Genomic DNA, 17954 nt, shown 5'->3' on the forward strand with positions numbered 1-17954 from the left:
TCTGCTCAGAAAGCTCATCTACATATCAAATACACTATGTACTATAGCTTCACCACACTGAGATCTGCTCAGAAAGCTCATCTACATATCATATACACTATGTACTATAGCTTCACCACACTGACATCTGCTCAGAAAGCTCATCTACATATCATATACACTATGTACTATAGCTTCACCACACTGAGATCTGCTCAGAAAGCTCATCTACATATCATATACACTATGTACTATAGCTTCACCACACTGAGATCTGCTCAGAAAGCTCATCTACATATCATATACACTATGTACTAAAGCTTCACCACACGGAGATCTGCTCAGAAAGCTCATCTACATATCATATACACTATGTACTAAAGCTTCACCACACGGAGATCTGCTCAGAAAGCTCATCTACATATCATATACACTATGTACTAAAGCTTCACCACACGGAGATCTGCTCAGAAAGCTCATCTACATATCAAATACACTATGTACTATAGCTTCACCACACGGAGATCTGCTCAGAAAGCTCATCTACATATCATATACACTATGTACTATAGCTTCACCACACGGAGATCTGCTCAGAAAGCTCATCTACATATCATATACACTATGTACTATAGCTTCACCACACTGAGATCTACATATCATATACACTATGTACTATAGCTTCACCACACTGACATCTGCTCAGAAAGCTCATCTACATATCATATACACTATGTACTATAGCTTCACCACACTGACATCTGCTCAGAAAGCTCATCTACATATCATATACACTATGTACTATAGCTTCACTACACTGAGATCTGCTCAGAAAGCTCATCTACATATCATATACACTATGTACTATAGCTTCACCACACTGAGATCTGCTCAGAAAGCTCATCTACATATCATATACACTATGTACTATAGCTTCACCACACTGACATCTGCTCAGAAAGCTCATCTACATATCATATACACTATGTACTATAGCTTCACCACACTGAGATCTGCTCAGAAAGCTCATCTACATATCATATACACTATGTACTATAACTTCACCACACTGAGATCTGCTCAGAAAGCTCATCTACATATCATATACACTATGTACTATAGCTTCACCACACGGAGATCTGCTCAGAAAGCTCATCTACATATCATATACACTATGTACTATAGCTTCACCACACGGAGATCTGCTCAGAAAGCTCATCTACATATCATATACACTATGTACTATAGCTTCACCACACTGAGATCTACATATCATATACACTATGTACTATAGCTTCACCACACTGACATCTGCTCAGAAAGCTCATCTACATATCATATACACTATGTACTATAGCTTCACCACACTGACATCTGCTCAGAAAGCTCATCTACATATCATATACACTATGTACTATAGCTTCACTACACTGAGATCTGCTCAGAAAGCTCATCTACATATCATATACACTATGTACTATAGCTTCACCACACGGAGATCTGCTCAGAAAGCTCATCTACATATCATATACACTATGTACTATAGCTTCACCACACTGAGATCTACATATCATATACACTATGTACTATAGCTTCACCACACTGAGATCTGCTCAGAAAGCTCATCTACATATCATATACACTATGTACTATAGCTTCACCACACTGAGATCTGCTCAGAAAGCTCATCTACATATCATATACACTATGTACTATAGCTTCACCACACGGAGATCTGCTCAGAAAGCTCATCTACATATCATATACACTATGTACTATAGCTTCACCACACGGAGATCTGCTCAGAAAGCTCATCTACATATCACATACACTATGTACTATAGCTTCACCACACTGACATCTGCTCAGAAAGCTCATCTACATATCACTGCTTTATTCACAGGCACAATATATGATCATACAGACACCAGTAATATGTGATAGGTATATAATACATACATTATATGTTATCCTAGCTTTAGTCCACTCACCCCTCATCTCATCAGACGACTGCTCCACATCTACCTGCAAAGAAGAGACAACATTAAAATTATAGCCGACCACCAGTCATGTCACCCTGAAACCTCTCTCTTAGGCTGGTTTCACACGGGCGTTGCGGGAAAATGTGCGGGTGCGTTGCGGGAACACCCGCGATTTTTCCGCGCCAGTGCAAAACATTGTAATGGGCTTTGCACGCGCGTGAGAAAAATCGCACGTTTGGTACCCAAACCCGAACTTCTTCACAGAAGTTCGGGCTTGGGATCGGTGTTCTGTAGATTGTATTATTTTCCCTTATAACATGGTTATAAGGGAAAATAATAGCATTATGAATACAGAATGCAAAGTAAAACAGCGCTGGAGGGGTTAAAAAGAAATAGAATTTTTTTTAACTCACCTTAATCCACTTGCTGGCGCTGCCGGCATCTCGTCCGTCTCCTTCTGTGCTGAACAGGACCTGTGGTGAGCATTAAATACAGTTACAGGACCTTTGATGACGTCACTCCGGTCATCACATGATCCATCACCATGGTAAAAGATCATGTGACGTACCATGTGATGACCGGAGTGACGTCATCAAAGGTCCTGTAACTGTATTTAATGCTCACCACAGGTCCTGTTCAACAAAGGAGACAGAAGGAGATGCCGGGCTACGCGATCAAGTGGACTAAGGTGAGTTAATTTATATATTTTTTTAACCCCTCCAGCGCTGTTTTACTTTGCATTCTGTATTCAGAATGCTATTATTTTCCCTTATAACCATGTTCTAAGGGAAAATAATAATGATTGGGTCTCCATCCCGATCGTCTCCTAGCAACCGTGCGTGAAAATCGCACCGCACTTGCTTGCGATTTTCACGCAACCCCATTCACTTCTATGGGGCCTGCGTTGCGTGAAAAACGCAGAATATAGAACATGCTGCGATTTTCACACAACGCACAAGTGATGCGTGAAAATCACTGCTCGTGTGCACAGCCCCATAGAAATGAATGGGTCGGTATTCAGTGCGGGTGCAATGCGTTCAACTCAAGCATCGCATCCGCGCGGAATACTCGCCGTGTGAAAGGGGCCTTAGACTGTAAGCTCCTATGGTCAGGACTCTTGCTCCTCCTCCTCTTATAGACTGTAAGCTCCTATGGTCAGGACTCTTGCTCCTCCTCCTCTTATAGACTGTAAGCTCCTATGGTCAGGACTCTTTCTCCTCCTCTTATAGACTGTAAGCTCCTATGGTCAGGACTCTTACTCCTCCTCCTCTTGTATCTCCTCTTATAGATTGTAAGCTCCTATGGTCAGGACTCTTACTCCTCCTCCTCCTCTTATAGATTGTAAGCTCCTATGGTCAGGACTCTTACTCCTCCTCTTATATCTCCTCCTATAGACTGTAAGCTCCTATGGTCAGGACTCTTGCTCCTCCTCTTATAGACTGTAAGCTCCTATGGTCAGGACTCTTACTCCTCCCCTTCTATTCGTCAGGTCAGGGTTCCTCCCCCAGTAGAAGACATGATGGGTACCTTGCTGGGCTTCCTCTTGTGCTCCTTCATGAACTCTGCCTCCCAGGTCTTCAGCAGATGCTTCACCTCATGGTACCTTTCCATCCCGTCACCTGCAGGGATCAGAGAAGTAAGGAACATGTAGTGTCTGGTGCTGGTCATTCATGAGAAGCTGTCTACGTCTAGAGTCTAAGGACTGGTGCCATAGAGGACGCTTCCATTTGCCGGCTCTGATGGAGAAGTCATTGATCTCTGGGGGTTGACTGCCCTAGTAAGAAGGTATGTCTCTAGGGATGATGCACATGGCCATTTACACCACGTGGAGACTTGGTCTCAGGAGTGTGGCATTAGGGCAAGGGGGGGCGAGGGGGGGGGGGGGGGTCATTTTCTGCGATCCCTTTAATAATTCCTCGATTCTACACGAGTTGCTGTGAGTGCAGGCCGGGCCGCTGTCTGTCTCACCTGTGGAGGGAGCCTTCCATTTATCAGGGGGCTCCTTCCATGGTTGTGGAGGCCTCACATACTGCCATCTTCTTCCACCTAGCAATGTCTAGTCAGTCATTACCTTGAGATTGCGGTAGACGGCAGATATTGGGGCGAACATCTCCTCAGATCCACCTTGGGATACGATTCTCACAGCTGCAGCTTTAGGAGCCAATTTCTCAGGTTTGATTAAAGGGGTCCTCTCACTTCAGCAGATGTCATTTATCATATAGACCAAGTAAATACCAGGCCCTTCCTAATGTCTTGCGATTCTCCATGTTGCCTCCTTTGCTGGCTGGATTCATTTTTCTATCACCTTATACACGGCCCGTTTCCATGGTTATGACCACCCAGCAATCCATCAGCAGTGGTCGTGCTTGCACACTATAGAAAAAGACGCCGTCCTCTCTGGTGGCTGGGACTGCAGGCGTGCACATAGGCGAGTACTTCTTCCTATAGTGTGCAAGCACGACCACCGCTGCTGGTTTGCAGGGTGGTCGTAACCATGGAACCAGCAGTGAATAATGTGATGGAAAAATGAATCCAGCCAGCAGAGAGGGCAATATGGAGACTCACAATACATTAGTGAGGGCCTTGTATTACCTCTGCCTACACGATCAATGCCATCTGCTGAAGCGAGAGGACCCACGGGTAGATTCATCTTTGTATACCCGATCAGGATCGGTCATATTATTTCACCCCTAGGGGCAGCTTATCTGATGGCTTAGTAGATGCGACTACCTGATGGGTGCTGTGGCCCCCTGGATTTTTGACCATTTTTCCTATGGTGTTCCGCCATGCTTCACCCCATTATACCATGCGGTTTTAGATGCAGTTTCCCTGGTGGAGCTGTAGGGGAGACCTCCCATCTTCTACTGTCCCAGGTATTTCCATAATCGATATATTGGCCCATGCGCCGCCCCCCACCGACTGCAGAGGCGCTGCTACTTTTATTAGAGACGCCTTTCCAGACGGAGTCGCCTATTCTGGACCCTGATGGAGGCTCTATGGTTGTAGTAGGCTCCGCTACAATCAGCCTTTATGTCTAGCGAGTCTTCTGCCTGTCCTGGGGAAATCATTCTCCGACACTTATCTGCTGCGGTGATTTGAATATGTCCTTCAATGCTCGACCAGATCCCCTGTAGCGGATGAATTGTCCTCCGCGCCGAGGACCGGACCGGGTATGAGAGCTTTCAACACGGCTGATTGTTGAAGGGCCTTTTATCAGAAGCTATACTCCTCACCCGCTGACATAACCTCTCGTCCTCCTCCCATGAAGAATTTCTTAAAAGACATATCCATGACCGGATGGATTCTTGGTGCTGTATTTTAAAGCACATCAGTTTAAGAGTATATGCAACTGTCTTCCCCAAGGGGGCGCACTGCCTCCAGATACGCTGACAGCCTTCATTCCAGTGATTCCAAGGATCTCCAGTCCTGCAAACTCTCCTCCTATCTCCTTAACGCTGACCTAGAACTTCTTACATCCAGGCTAGCTAAACGCCCTAATGGTCCCCTCCGCGCTGTAATAGAGTCTGACCAGATAGGGTTTATCCCAAGCACTGGTAATGTGCGGAAGGTGTGGACCATCAGTAACTGGGCCAATACCAGACCCCCCCACCTCACTACTGGCCTTGGACACTGAAGGCTCTTGGTCTTTACCAGGTTATGACCACCATGAGTATTAGGGAGCCTTTCTACGGCTCCCACTGCGTCCAGATCCCACAGTTCCCATCCATATTAGTCGAGGCCCATGTCAGAGTTGCCCCCTTTCTCCTTTGGCCATAATGGTCTGTACTAATCCAAACATTGCAGGTGTGAAGACCAGATTCCACGAATACAAAGCAAGTCTTCCCGCAGATGCTCCTTACATGACAAACCCCTCATTTATTGGGCCGTGTGTCCATTTCTCTGGCAATACACTTCTTCAGGTCGCGACAATCACACAACTTCAGTTTTAAAACTTGATCATTATTTTCTTTACTTAGGGATTATTTACCAAAAACCCTCGAATTTTAAGTGGCATTACGTTCGCCTCATCCCTAAACTCTGCCTAGAACTTCCCTCTCGCGAAAACACAGAGTACACACTATCAAAATGGTCTCCTTACCGCAAATACTGTACTGGTCACGGGATCAGCTCCTAAATCTTCACAGTATGAATGTGGGCTATAGGAGACCTCGAATATCCAGGTCTAGGAGGCCTTTCCATAGCTGGTGGGGTGGACTCTGTGACCCTCTTCGACCCCCCCCCCCCCCTCCGTAGTGGATTATACTCCAGTCCAATTTATTGACGCCAGTCTCCCCATTAGCTTCAATTTGGTGGCCTGATAGGTCTTTATGGGTGGTTGATCCAGATATTACAACTATGGAGGAAAGAACTCCAAAGCCCGACCTCACCAACGCTCCCTATACTTGATACCCCCTCTTCTCACCAACATGGTCTGTCTGGTGGAAACATGCCCAGCTAGGCTATGCTGGTGACACCTTACTTAATCCTGAACTTGTGTCCAGAGCATAGTCTCTACCTTCTCACCCAACTTCCAAATCGTCCACTTCTTAACTTCCCTGTTCCCAACCAATGGTCAGTAGAAAACATAATGTTTGAACAAGTCTGCAAACCCAGAGCCTCGAAGAGGGGCATTCTCTCCCCATCTCCACCACCCTTTATGCACGGCTGGGAGGTGGGTTTGGGGGGAGACGCTCACACTGGAGCAATGACATGAAAGTTGTACGACAACCAGCGAAAGAGCCGGCAGCTAACACTTATGGGGGAGACCTCTCTCCAGATATTTTATGGTGCTGTCTAGGCTGTACCTGATTTACCCAATGGATTTAGGGGTTGCCAAGAAATGTATGGTGGACAGGACCTGTCACATAGTGAGACGGTTTCGGGCCAACATTAAAAGAGGATTGTTCTCAGTGTTTGGGAGATCTCTCCTTGTGGACACCTGTGTCCTTACTGGGGTTAAGCCACCAACAGTTACCACCACTGCTTATAATCTCCTACAATATCTGCTGATGTCCACGATGATTCCTATCGTTCTCCAGGCGGAGGTCTCCCTCGCTTTCTATCTTGGCAGATATTCCAGGGAACGAGTCTATAAAATCTGGAATCCATGGTTAGAAGAGGAGACGGACCTCTTTCCCCTCCCTACACCTTCACCGTGGATCATGTTCCTGCCGTCCTGCAGATGTTTTCTTCTCTCACTTCAGGACTCTTCACACTACATTGGACACATGTTTAGCTCTCCTCTCTTTACATGCCTGCTTTTTGAATTCTTCTATTCTTACTATTACACAGCACAGACGTCCTCATAAACCGGTGGACATCCAGGGGATGGACATTGAGATAGTCAACACTTCTAAGTACCTGGGTGTACTGCTCAATCCTCAGCCGGACTGGGCAGATAACATGGACTCCTAGACAGAAAGGGCCACAGCAGGCTTCACCTGCTCAGGAGGCTGAGGGCACTTCTCAGGGCCTTTTGTGGTGGCATCAGCCATAGGGATGAGACAACTTTGTGTTTCGAGTTCGGCGTACACGGTTGGGGGTTCTCTAAGAATTCTATTATGGATTCCGCTATCACAGACCATATAAGTTACGGTCTGTGGTAGCGGAATCCATAACAGAATTCTTAGATAACCCCAACCTTGTACGCCGAACTCGAAACACAAAGTTGTCTCATCACTAATCAGCCATCGTCTTCAGAGTGGCCTGCTGGGCCAGGGACAAATCGAAGGGCTGTGAGGTGGCCCGGAGATAGTCTGTGGCCATCACTTTATACATTGTTATCTGCTCTGCCTTTATCCTGGAGTCTCCAGGTTCTCTGTGCTGCTGTGACGTTCCCCACGGTGGGACTAAGGGTCGTCGTTAGGGGTGCACCGAAATGAAAATTCTGGTCCGAAACCGAAACCGAAACCGAAAATTCAGGATGCCCTTGACCGAAAACCGAAACCGAAACCGAAACTGCCTTTTTGCCCAAATACTTTTAAAATACTTTTTTTTTAATGATTTTATTAATAATTCTTTTTCATGAATGAAATTCATCTGTGGGTGGCGCTGTTATGGAGAGGGGGATCTGTGGGTGGCTCTGTTATGGAGAGGGGGATCTGTGGGTGGCTCTGTTATGGAGAGGGGATCTGTGGGTGGCTCTGTTATGGAGAGGGGGATCTGTGGGTGGCTCTGTTATGGAGAGGGGGATCTGTGGTGGCTCTGTTATGGAGAGGGGGATCTGTGGGTGGCGCTGTTATGGAGAGGGGGATCTGTGGGTGGCTCTGTTATGGAGAGGGGGATCTGTGGGTGGCGCTGTTATGGAGAGGGGGATCTGTGGGTGGCGCTGTTATGGAGAGGGGGATCTGTGGGTGGCTCTGTTATGGAGAGGGGGATCTGTGGGTGGCTCTGTTATGGAGAGGGGGATCTGTGGGTGGCGCTGTTATGGAGAGGGGGATCTGTGGGTGGCTCTGTTATGGAGAGGGGGATCTGTGGTGGCGCTGTTATGGAGAGGGGGATCTGTGGGTGGCGCTGTTATGGAGAGGGGGATCTGTGGGTGGCGCTGTTATGGAGAGGGGGATCTGTGGGTGGCGCTGTTATGGAGAGGGGGATCTGTGGGTGGCGCTGTTATGGAGAGGGGGATCTGTGGGTGGCGCTGTTATGGAGAGGGGGATCTGTGGGTGGCGCTGTTATGGAGAGGGGGATCTGTGGGTGGCGCTGTTATGGAGAGGGGGATCTGTGGGTGGCGCTGTTATGGAGAGGGGGATCTGTGGGTGGCGCTGTTATGGAGAGGGGGATCTGTGGGTGGCGCTGTTATGGAGAGGGGGATCTGTGGGTGGCGCTGTTATGGAGAGGGGGATCTGTGGGTGGCGCTGTTATGGAGAGGGGGATCTGTGGGTGGCGCTGTTATGGAGAGGGGGATCTGTGGGTGGCGCTGTTATGGAGAGGGGGATCTGTGGGTGGCGCTGTTATGGAGAGGGGGATCTGTGGGTGGCGCTGTTATGGAGAGGGGGATCTGTGGGTGGCGCTGTTATGGAGAGGGGATCTGTGGGTGGCGCTGTTATGGAGAGGGGATCTGTGGGTGGCGCTGTTATGGAGAGGGGGATCTGTGGGTGGCGCTGTTATGGAGAGGGGGATCTGTGGGTGGCGCTGTTATGGAGAGGGGATCTGTGGGTGGCGCTGTTATGGAGAGGGGATCTGTGGGGGCTCTGTTATGGAGAGGGGGATCTGTGGGGGGCTCTGTTATGGAGAGGGGGGGCTGTGGGGGGCTCTGTTATGGAGAGGGGGATCTGTGGGGGGCTCTGTTATGGAGAGGGGGATCTGTGGGGGGCTCTGTTATGGAGAGGGGGATCTGTGGGGGGCTCTGTTATGGAGAGGGGGATCTGTGGGTGGCGCTGTTATGGAGAGGGTAATCTGTGGGTGGCGCTGTTATGGAGAGGGGGATCTGTGGGTGGCGCTGTTATGGAGAGGGGATCTGTGGGTGGCGCTGTTATGGAGAGGGGGATCTGTGGGTGGCGCTGTTATGGAGAGGGGGATCTGTGGGTGGCGCTGTTATGGAGAGGGGGATCTGTGGGTGGCGCTGTTATGGAGAGGGGGATCTGTGGGTGGCGCTGTTATGGAGAGGGGATCTGTGGGTGGCTCTGTTATGGAGGGGATCTGTGGGTGGCGCTGTTATGGAGAGGGATCTGTGGGTGGCGCTGTTATGGAGAGGGGGATCTGTGGGTGGCTCTGTTATGGAGAGGGGGATCTGTGGGTGTCTCTGTTATGGAGAGGGGGATCTGTGGGTGGCGCTGTTATGAAGGGGGATCTGTGGGTGGCTCTGTTATGGAGAGGGGATCTGTGGGTGGCTCTGTTATGGAGAGGGGGATCTGTGGGTGGCGCTGTTATGGAGAGGGGATCTGTGGGTGGCTCTGTTATGGAGAGGGGGATCTGTGGGTGGCGCTGTTATGGAGAGGGGGATCTGTGGGTGGCTCTGTTATGGAGAGGGGGATCTGTGGGTGGCGCTGTTATGGAGAGGGGATCTGTGGGTGGCGCTGTTATGGAGAGGGGGATCTGTGGGTGGCGCTGTTATGGAGAGGGGGATCTGTGGGTGGCTCTGTTATGGAGAGGGGGATCTGTGGGTGGCGCTGTTATGGAGAGGGGGATCTGTGGGTGGCGATGTTATGGAGAGGGGATCTGTGGGTGGCACTGTTATGGAGAGGGGGATCTGTGGTGGCTCTGTTATGATAGGGGATCTGTGGGTGGCTCTGTTATGGAGAGGGGGATCTGTGGGTGGCGCTGTTATGGAGAGGGGGATCTGTGGGTGGCGCTGTTATGGAGAGGGGGATCTGTGGGTGGCGCTGTTATGGAGAGGGGGATCTGTGGGTGGCTCTGTTATGAGAGGGGGATCTGTGGGTGGCTCTGTTATGGAGAGGGGATCTGTGGGTGGCGCTGTTATGGAGAGGGGGATCTGTGGGTGGCTCTGTTATGGAGAGGGGGATCTGTGGGTGGCTCTGTTATGGAGAGGGGGATCTGTGGATGGCGCTGTTATGGAGAGGGGGATCTGTGGGTGGCGCTGTTATGGAGAGGGGGATCTGTGCACTGTTATGGAGAGGGGATCTGTGGGTGGCTCTGTTATAGAGGGGGATCTGTGGGTGGCGCTGTTATGGAGAGGGGATCTGTGGGTGGCGCTGTTATGGAGAGGGGGATCTGTGGGTGGCTCTGTTATGGAGAGGGGGATCTGTGGGTGGCGCTGTTATGGAGAGGGGGATCTGTGGGTGGCGCTGTTATGAGAGGGGGATCTGTGGGTGGCGCTGTTATGGAGAGGGGATCTGTGGGTGGCGCTGTTATGGAGAGGGGGATCTGTGGGTGGCTCTGTTCTGAGAGGGGGATCTGTGGGTGCGCTGTTATGGAGAGGGGGATCTGTGGGTGGCGCTGTTATGGAGAGGGGATCTGTGGGTGGCGCTGTTATGGAGAGGGGGATCTGTGGGTGGCGCTGTTATGGAGAGGGGGATCTGTGGGTGGCGCTGTTATGGAGGGGGGGATCTGTGGGTGGCTCTGTTATGGAGAGGGGGATCTGTGCACTGTTATGGGGAGGGGATCTGTGGGTGGCTCTGTTATGGAGAGGGGGATCTGTGGGTGGCGCTGTTATGGAGAGGGGGATCTGTGGGTGGCGCTGTTATGGAGAGGGGGATCTGTGGGTGGCGATGTTATGGAGAGGGGATCTGTGGGTGGCTCTGTTATGGAGAGGGGGATCTGTGGTGGCTCTGTTATGGAGAGGGGGATCTGTGGGTGGCTCTGTTATGGAGAGGGGGATCTGTGGGTGGCGCTGTTATGGAGAGGGTAATCTGTGGGTGGCTCTGTTATGGAGAGGGGGATCTGTGGGTGGCTCTGTTTGGAGAGGGGGATCTGTGGGTGGCTCTGTTATGAGAGGGGGATCTGTGGGTGGCTCTGTTATGGAGAGGGGGATCTGTGGGTGGCGCTGTTATGGAGAGGGGGATCTGTGGGTGGCGCTGTTATGGAGAGGGGGATCTGTGGGTGGCTCTGTTATGAGAGGGGGATCTGTGGGTGGCGCTTGTTATGGAGAGGGGGATCTGTGGGTGGCGCTGTTATGGAGAGGGGATCTGTGGGTGGCGCTGTTATGGAGAGGGGGATCTGTGGGTGGCGCTGTTATGGAGAGGGGGATCTGTGGGTGGCGCTGTTAGGGAGAGGGGGATCTGTGGGTGGCGCTGTTATGGAGAGGGGGATCTGTGGGTGGCGCTGTTATGGAGAGGGGGATCTGTGGGTGCGCTGTTAGGAGAGGGGGATCTGTGGGTGGCGCTGTTATGGAGAGGGGGATCTGTGGGTGGCGCTGTTATGGAGAGGGGGATCTGTGGGTGGCGCTGTTATGGAGAGGGGGATCTGTGGGTGGGCGCTGTTATGGAGAGGGGATCTGTGGGTGGCGTGGTTATGGAGAGGGGGGATCTGTGGGTGGCGCTGTTATGGAGAGGGGGATCTGTGGGTGGCGCTGTTATGGAGAGGGGGATCTGTGGGTGGCGCTGTTATGGAGAGGGGGATCTGTGGGTGGCGCTGTTATGGAGAGGGGGATCTGTGGGTGGCGCTGTTATGGAGAGGGGGATCTTGGGTGGCGCTGTTATGGAGAGGGGGATCTGTGGGTGGCGCTGTTATGGAGAGGGGGATCTGTGGGTGGCGCTGTTATGGAGAGGGGATCTGTGGGTGGCGCTGTTATGGAGAGGGGGGATCTGTGGGTGGCGCTGTTATGGAGAGGGGGATCTGTGGTGGCGCTGTTATGGAGAGGGGGATCTGTGGGTGGCGCTGTTATGGAGAGGGGGATCTGTGGGTGGCGCTGTTATGGAGAGGGGGGGATCTGTGGGTGGCGCTGTTATGGAGAGGGGGGATCTGTGGGTGGCGCTGTTATGGAGAGGGGGATCTGTGGGTGGCGCTGTTATGGAGAGGGGGATCTGTGGGGGGCGCTGTTATGGAGAGGGGGATCTGTGGGTGGCGCTGTTATGGAGAGGGGGATCTGTGGGTGGCGCTGTTATGGAGAGGGGGATCTGTGGGTGGCGCTGTTATGGAGAGGGGGATCTGTGGGTGGCGCTGTTATGGAGAGGGGGATCTGTGGGTGGCGCTGTTATGGAGAGGGGGATTGTGGGTGGCGCTGTTATGGAGAGGGGGATCTGTGGGTGGCGCTGTTATGGAGAGGGGGATCTGTGGGTGGCGCTGTTATGGAGAGGGGGATCTGTGGGTGGCGCTGTTATGGAGAGGGGGATCTGTGGGTGGCGCTGTTATGGAGAGGGGGATCTGTGGGTGGCGGCTGTTTTGGAGAGGGGGATCTGTGGGTGGCGCTGTTATGGAGGGGATCTGTGGGTGGCGCTGTTATGGAGAGGGGGATCTGTGGGTGGCGCTGTTATGGAGAGGGGGATCTGTGGGTGGCGCTGTTATGGAGAGGGGGATCTGTGGGTGGCGCTGTTATGGAGAGGGGGATCTGTGGGTGGCGCTGTTATGGAGAGGGGGATCTGTGGGTGGCGCTGTTATGGAGAGGGGGATCTTGGGTGGCGCTGTTATGGAGAGGGGGATCTGTGGGTGGCGCTGTTATGGAGAGGGGGATCTGTGGGTGGCGCTGTTATGGAGAGGGGGATCTGTGGGTGGCGCTGTTATGGAGAGGGGGATCTGTGGGTGGCGCTGTTATGGAGAGGGGGATCTGTGGGTGGCGCTGTTATGGAGAGGGGGATCTGTGGGTGGCGCTGTTATGGGAGGGGGATCTGTGGGTGGCGCTGTTATGGAGAGGGGATCTGTGGGTGGCGCTGTATGGAGAGGGGGATCTGTGGGTGGCGCTGTTATGGAGAGGGGATCTGTGGGTGGCGCTGTTATGGAGGGGATCTGTGGATGGCACTGTTATGGAGGGGATCTGTGGGTGGCGCTGTTATGGAGAGGGGGATCTGTGGGTGGCGCTGTTATGGAGAGGGGGATCTGTGGGTGGCGCTGTTATGGAGAGGGGGATCTGTGGGTGGCGCTGTTATGGAGAGGGGGATCTGTGGGTGGCGCTGTTATGGAGAGGGGATCTGTGGGTGCTCTGTTATGGAGAGGGGATCTGTGGGTGGCGCTGTTATGGAGGGGGGGATCTGTGGGTGGCGCTGTTATGGAGAGGGGGATCTGTGGGTGGCTCTGTTATGAGAGGGGATCTGTGGGTGGCGCTGTTATGGAGAGGGGGATCTGTGGGTGGCGCTGTTATGGAGAGGGGGATCTGTGGGTGGCGCTGTTATGGAGAGGGGATCTGTGCACTGTTATGGAGAGGGGATCTGTGGGTGGCGCTGTTATGGAGAGGGGGATCTGTGGGTGGCGCTGTTATGGAGAGGGGGATCTGTGGGTGGCGCTGTTATGGAGAGGGGGATCTGTGCACTGCTATGGGGAGGGGGGATCTGTGGGTGGCTCTGTTATGGAGAGGGGGATCTGTGGGTGGCGCTGTTATGGAGAGGGGGATCTGTGGGTGGCGCTGTTATGGAGAGGGGGATCTGTGCACTGTTATGGAGGGGGGGATCTGTGGTGGTCTGTTATGGAGAGGGGGATCTGTGGGTGGCGCTGTTATGGAGAGGGGATCTGTGGGTGGCGCTGTTATGGAGAGGGGGATCTGTGCACTGTTATGGAGAGGGGGATCTGTGGGTGGCTCTGTTATGAAGGGGGATCTGTGGGGCTCTGTTATGGAGAGGGGGATCTGTGGTGGCGCTGTTATGGAGAGGGGATCTGTGCACTGTTATGGAGAGGGGGATCTGTGCACTGTTATGGAGAGGGGGATCTGTGCACTGTTATGGCATAACAGTGCACAGATCCATTTCCCCATAACATGCACAGATCCCTTTCCCCATAACAGTGCACAGATCCCCCCTCCCCATAACAGTGCACAGATCCCCCCTCCCCATAACAGTGCACAGATCCCTTTCCCCATAACAGTGCACAGATCCCCCCTCCCCCATAGCAGTGCACAGATCCCCCCTCCCCATAACAGTGCACAGATCCCCCCTCCCCATAACAGTGCACAGATCCCCCCTCCCCATAACAGTGCACAGATCCCCCTCTCCATAACAGCGCCACCCACAGATCCCCCTCTCCATAACAGCGCCACCCACAGATCCCCCTCTCCCTAACAGCGCCCCCCACAGATCCCCCTCTCCATAACAGCGCCCCCCACAGATCCCCCTCTCCATAACAGCGCCCCCACAGATCCCCCTCTCCATAACAGCGCCACCCACAGATCCCCCTCTCCATAACAGCGCCACCCACAGATCCCCCTCTCCATAACAGCGCCACCCACAGATCCCCCTCTCCATAACAGAGCCACCCACAGATCCCCCTCTCCATAACAGCGCCACCCACAGATCCCCCTCTCCATAACAGCGCCACCCACAGATCCCCCTCTCCATAACAGCGCCACCCACAGATCCCCCTCTCCATAACAGCGCCACCCACAGATCCCCCTCTCCATAACAGCGCCACCCACAGATCCCCCTCTCCATAACAGAGCCACCCACAGATCCCCCTCTCCATAACAGCGCCACCCACAGATCCCCCTCTCCATAACAGCGCCACCCACAGATCCCCCTCTCCATAACAGCGCCACCCACAGATCCCCCTCTCCATAACAGCGCCACCCACAGATCCCCCTCTCCATAACAGCGCCACCCACAGATCCCCCTCTCCATAACAGAGCCACCCACAGATCCCCCTCTCCATACAGAGCCACCCACAGATCCCCCTCTCCATAACAGAGCCACCCACAGATCCCCCTCTCCATAACAGCGCCACCCACAGATCCCCTCTCCATAACAGCGCCACCCACAGATCCCCCTCTCCATAACAGCGCCACCCACAGATCCCCCTCTCCATAACAGAGCCACCCACAGATCCCCCTCTCCATAACAGCGCCACCCACAGATCCCCCTCTCCATAACAGCGCCACCCACAGATCCCCCTCTCCATAACAGAGCCACCCACAGATCCCCCTCTCCATACAGAGCCACCCACAGATCCCCCTCTCCATAACAGAGCCACCCACAGATCCCCCTCTCCATAACAGCGCCACCCACAGATCCCCCTCTCCATAACAGCGCCACCCACAGATCCCCCTCTCCATAACAGCGCCACCCACAGATCCCCCTCTCCATAACAGTGCACAGATCCCCCCTCCCCATAACAGTGCACAGATCCCTTTCCCCATAACAGTGCACAGATCCCCCCTCCCCATAACAGTGCACAGATCCCCCCTCCCCATAGCAGTGCACAGATCCCTTTCCCCATAACAGTGCACAGATCTCCCCTCCCCATAACAGTGCACAGATCTCCCCTCCCCATAACAGTGCACAGATCCCCCCTCCCCATAACAGTGCACAGATCCCCCCTCCCCATAACAGTGCACAGATCCCCCCTCCCCATAACAGTGCACAGATCCCCCTCCCCATAACAGTGCACAGATCCCCCCTCCCCATAACAGTGCACAGATCCCCCCTCCCCATAACAGTGCACAGATCCCCCCTCCCCATAACAGTGCACAGATCCCCCCTCCCCATAACAGTGCACAGATCCCCCCTCCCCATAACAGTGCACAGATCCCTTTCCCCATAACAGTGCACAGATCCCCCCTCCCCATAACAGTGCACAGATCCCCCCTCCCCATAGCAGTGCACAGATCCCTTTCCCCATAACAGTGCACAGATCCCCCCTCCCCATAACAGTGCACAGATCCCCCCTCCCCATAACAGTGCACAGATCCCCCCTCCCCATAACAGTGCACAGATCCCCCCTCCCCATAACAGTGCACAGATCCCTTTCCCCATAACAGTGCACAGATCCCCCCTCCCCATAACAGTGCACAGATCCCCCCTCCCCATAACAGTGCACAGATCCCCCCTCCCCATAACAGTGCACAGATCCCCCCTCCCCATAACAGTGCACAGATCCCCCCTCCCCATAACAGTGCACAGATCCCCCCTCCCCATAACAGTGCACAGATCCCCCCCTCCCCTGAACAGTGCACAGATCCCCCCTCCCCATAACAGTGCACAGATCCCCCCCCCCATAACAGTGCACAGATCCCCCCTCCCCATAACAGTGCACAGATCCCCCCTCCCCATAGCAGTGCACAGATCCCCCCTCCCCATAACAGTGCACAGATCCCCCCTCCCCATAACAGTGCACAGATCCCCCCTCCCCATAACAGTGCACAGATCCCCCCTCCCCATAGCAGTGCACAGATCCCTTTCCCCATAACAGTGCACAGATCCCCCCTCCCCATAACAGTGCACAGACCCCCCCTCCCCATAACAGTGCACAGATCCCCCCTCCCCATAACAGTGCACAGATCCCCCCTCCCCATAACAGTGCACAGATCCCCCCTCCCCATAACAGTGCACAGATCCCTTTCCCCATAACAGTGCACAGATCCCCCCTCCCCATAACAGTGCACAGATCCCCCCTCCCCATAACAGTGCACAGATCCCCCCTCCCCATAACAGTGCACAGATCCCCCCTCCCCATAACAGTGCACAGATCCCCCCTCCCCATAACAGTGCACAGATCCCCCCTCCCCATAACAGTGCACAGATCCCCCCTCCCCATAACAGTGCACAGATCCCCCCTCCCCATAACAGTGCACAGATCCCCCCTCCCCATAACAGTGCACAGATCCCTTTCCCCATAACAGTGCACAGATCCCCCCTCCCCATAACAGTGCACAGATCCCCCCTCCCCATAGCAGTGCCATAGACCGATCCCCACCCATAACAGCCCCGGCCCTGCTGCTCACAGCATCACTCACTGCATCTTTATTTTACCTTACAATCGTGACGCTCCAGTAACAACTCTGCAGGCAGAGCGGAGGGCGGCGTAACGTCACTTACTCACGAAATTTCGGTGCACCCCTAGTCGTCGTCTTATACCAAGAAATAGAACTGCGGAATACTGATCCTACAAGTGATAATAATCCAGTGATCGATAATGGACAGGGGGGGAGGGGGGATAATAATCCACTGACAGATAATGGACGGGGGGGGATAATAATCTACTGACAGATAATGGACAGGGAGGGAATAATAATCCACTGACAGATAATGTACAGAGGGGGAGGATAATAATCTACTGACAGATAATGGACAGGGGGGATAATAATCTACTGACAGATAATGGACAGGGGGGGATAATAATCTACTGACAGATAATGGACAGGGGGGGGGGATAATAATCTACTGACAGATAATGGACAGGGGGGATAATAATCTACTGACAGATAATGGACAGGGGGGATAATAATCCAGTGACAGATAATGACGGGGGGCTGGGGCTATATGATAATAATCCAGTGACAGGTGACCCGCGCTGAGATGATAACTCCGCACTGACGGAAGATAGAACTGATTATTATAAAGAGGAGATAAAACTCGGATTTCTTACCTGACAGACGCTAAATTTCCCGCGCTTCTGACGTCATCACGCCCTCGTACGCGATTCAATTTTAACGAATCATTAAAGATAATGACTTCCGCG

The 17954-nt window shown here is 53.0% G+C and overlaps 2 protein-coding genes across 4 annotated transcripts in view; one reads left to right on the forward strand and one right to left on the reverse strand.

The window, feature by feature from the left end:
* The window catches only part of RECQL4 (RecQ like helicase 4), a 100860-nt gene extending 82925 nt beyond the window's left edge, over positions 1 to 17935 (reverse strand). The window contains exons 1-3 of the mRNA XM_040422704.1: positions 17862 to 17935; positions 3489 to 3580; positions 1971 to 2004 (exon numbers count right to left, since the gene is read on the reverse strand). Coding sequence (XP_040278638.1) covers positions 1971 to 2004; positions 3489 to 3572 — 118 coding nt within the window. The 5' untranslated portion in view covers positions 3573 to 3580; positions 17862 to 17935. The remainder of the gene's footprint in view (positions 1 to 1970; positions 2005 to 3488; positions 3581 to 17861) is intronic.
* The window catches only part of UBASH3A (ubiquitin associated and SH3 domain containing A), a 698439-nt gene that overhangs the window by 553825 nt on the left and 126660 nt on the right, over positions 1 to 17954 (forward strand). The window lies entirely within an intron of this gene.

The sequence above is a fragment of the Bufo bufo genome, chromosome 3, assembly GCF_905171765.1.
Source record: "Bufo bufo chromosome 3, aBufBuf1.1, whole genome shotgun sequence".
NCBI classification, from domain to species: Eukaryota; Metazoa; Chordata; class Amphibia; order Anura; family Bufonidae; genus Bufo; species Bufo bufo.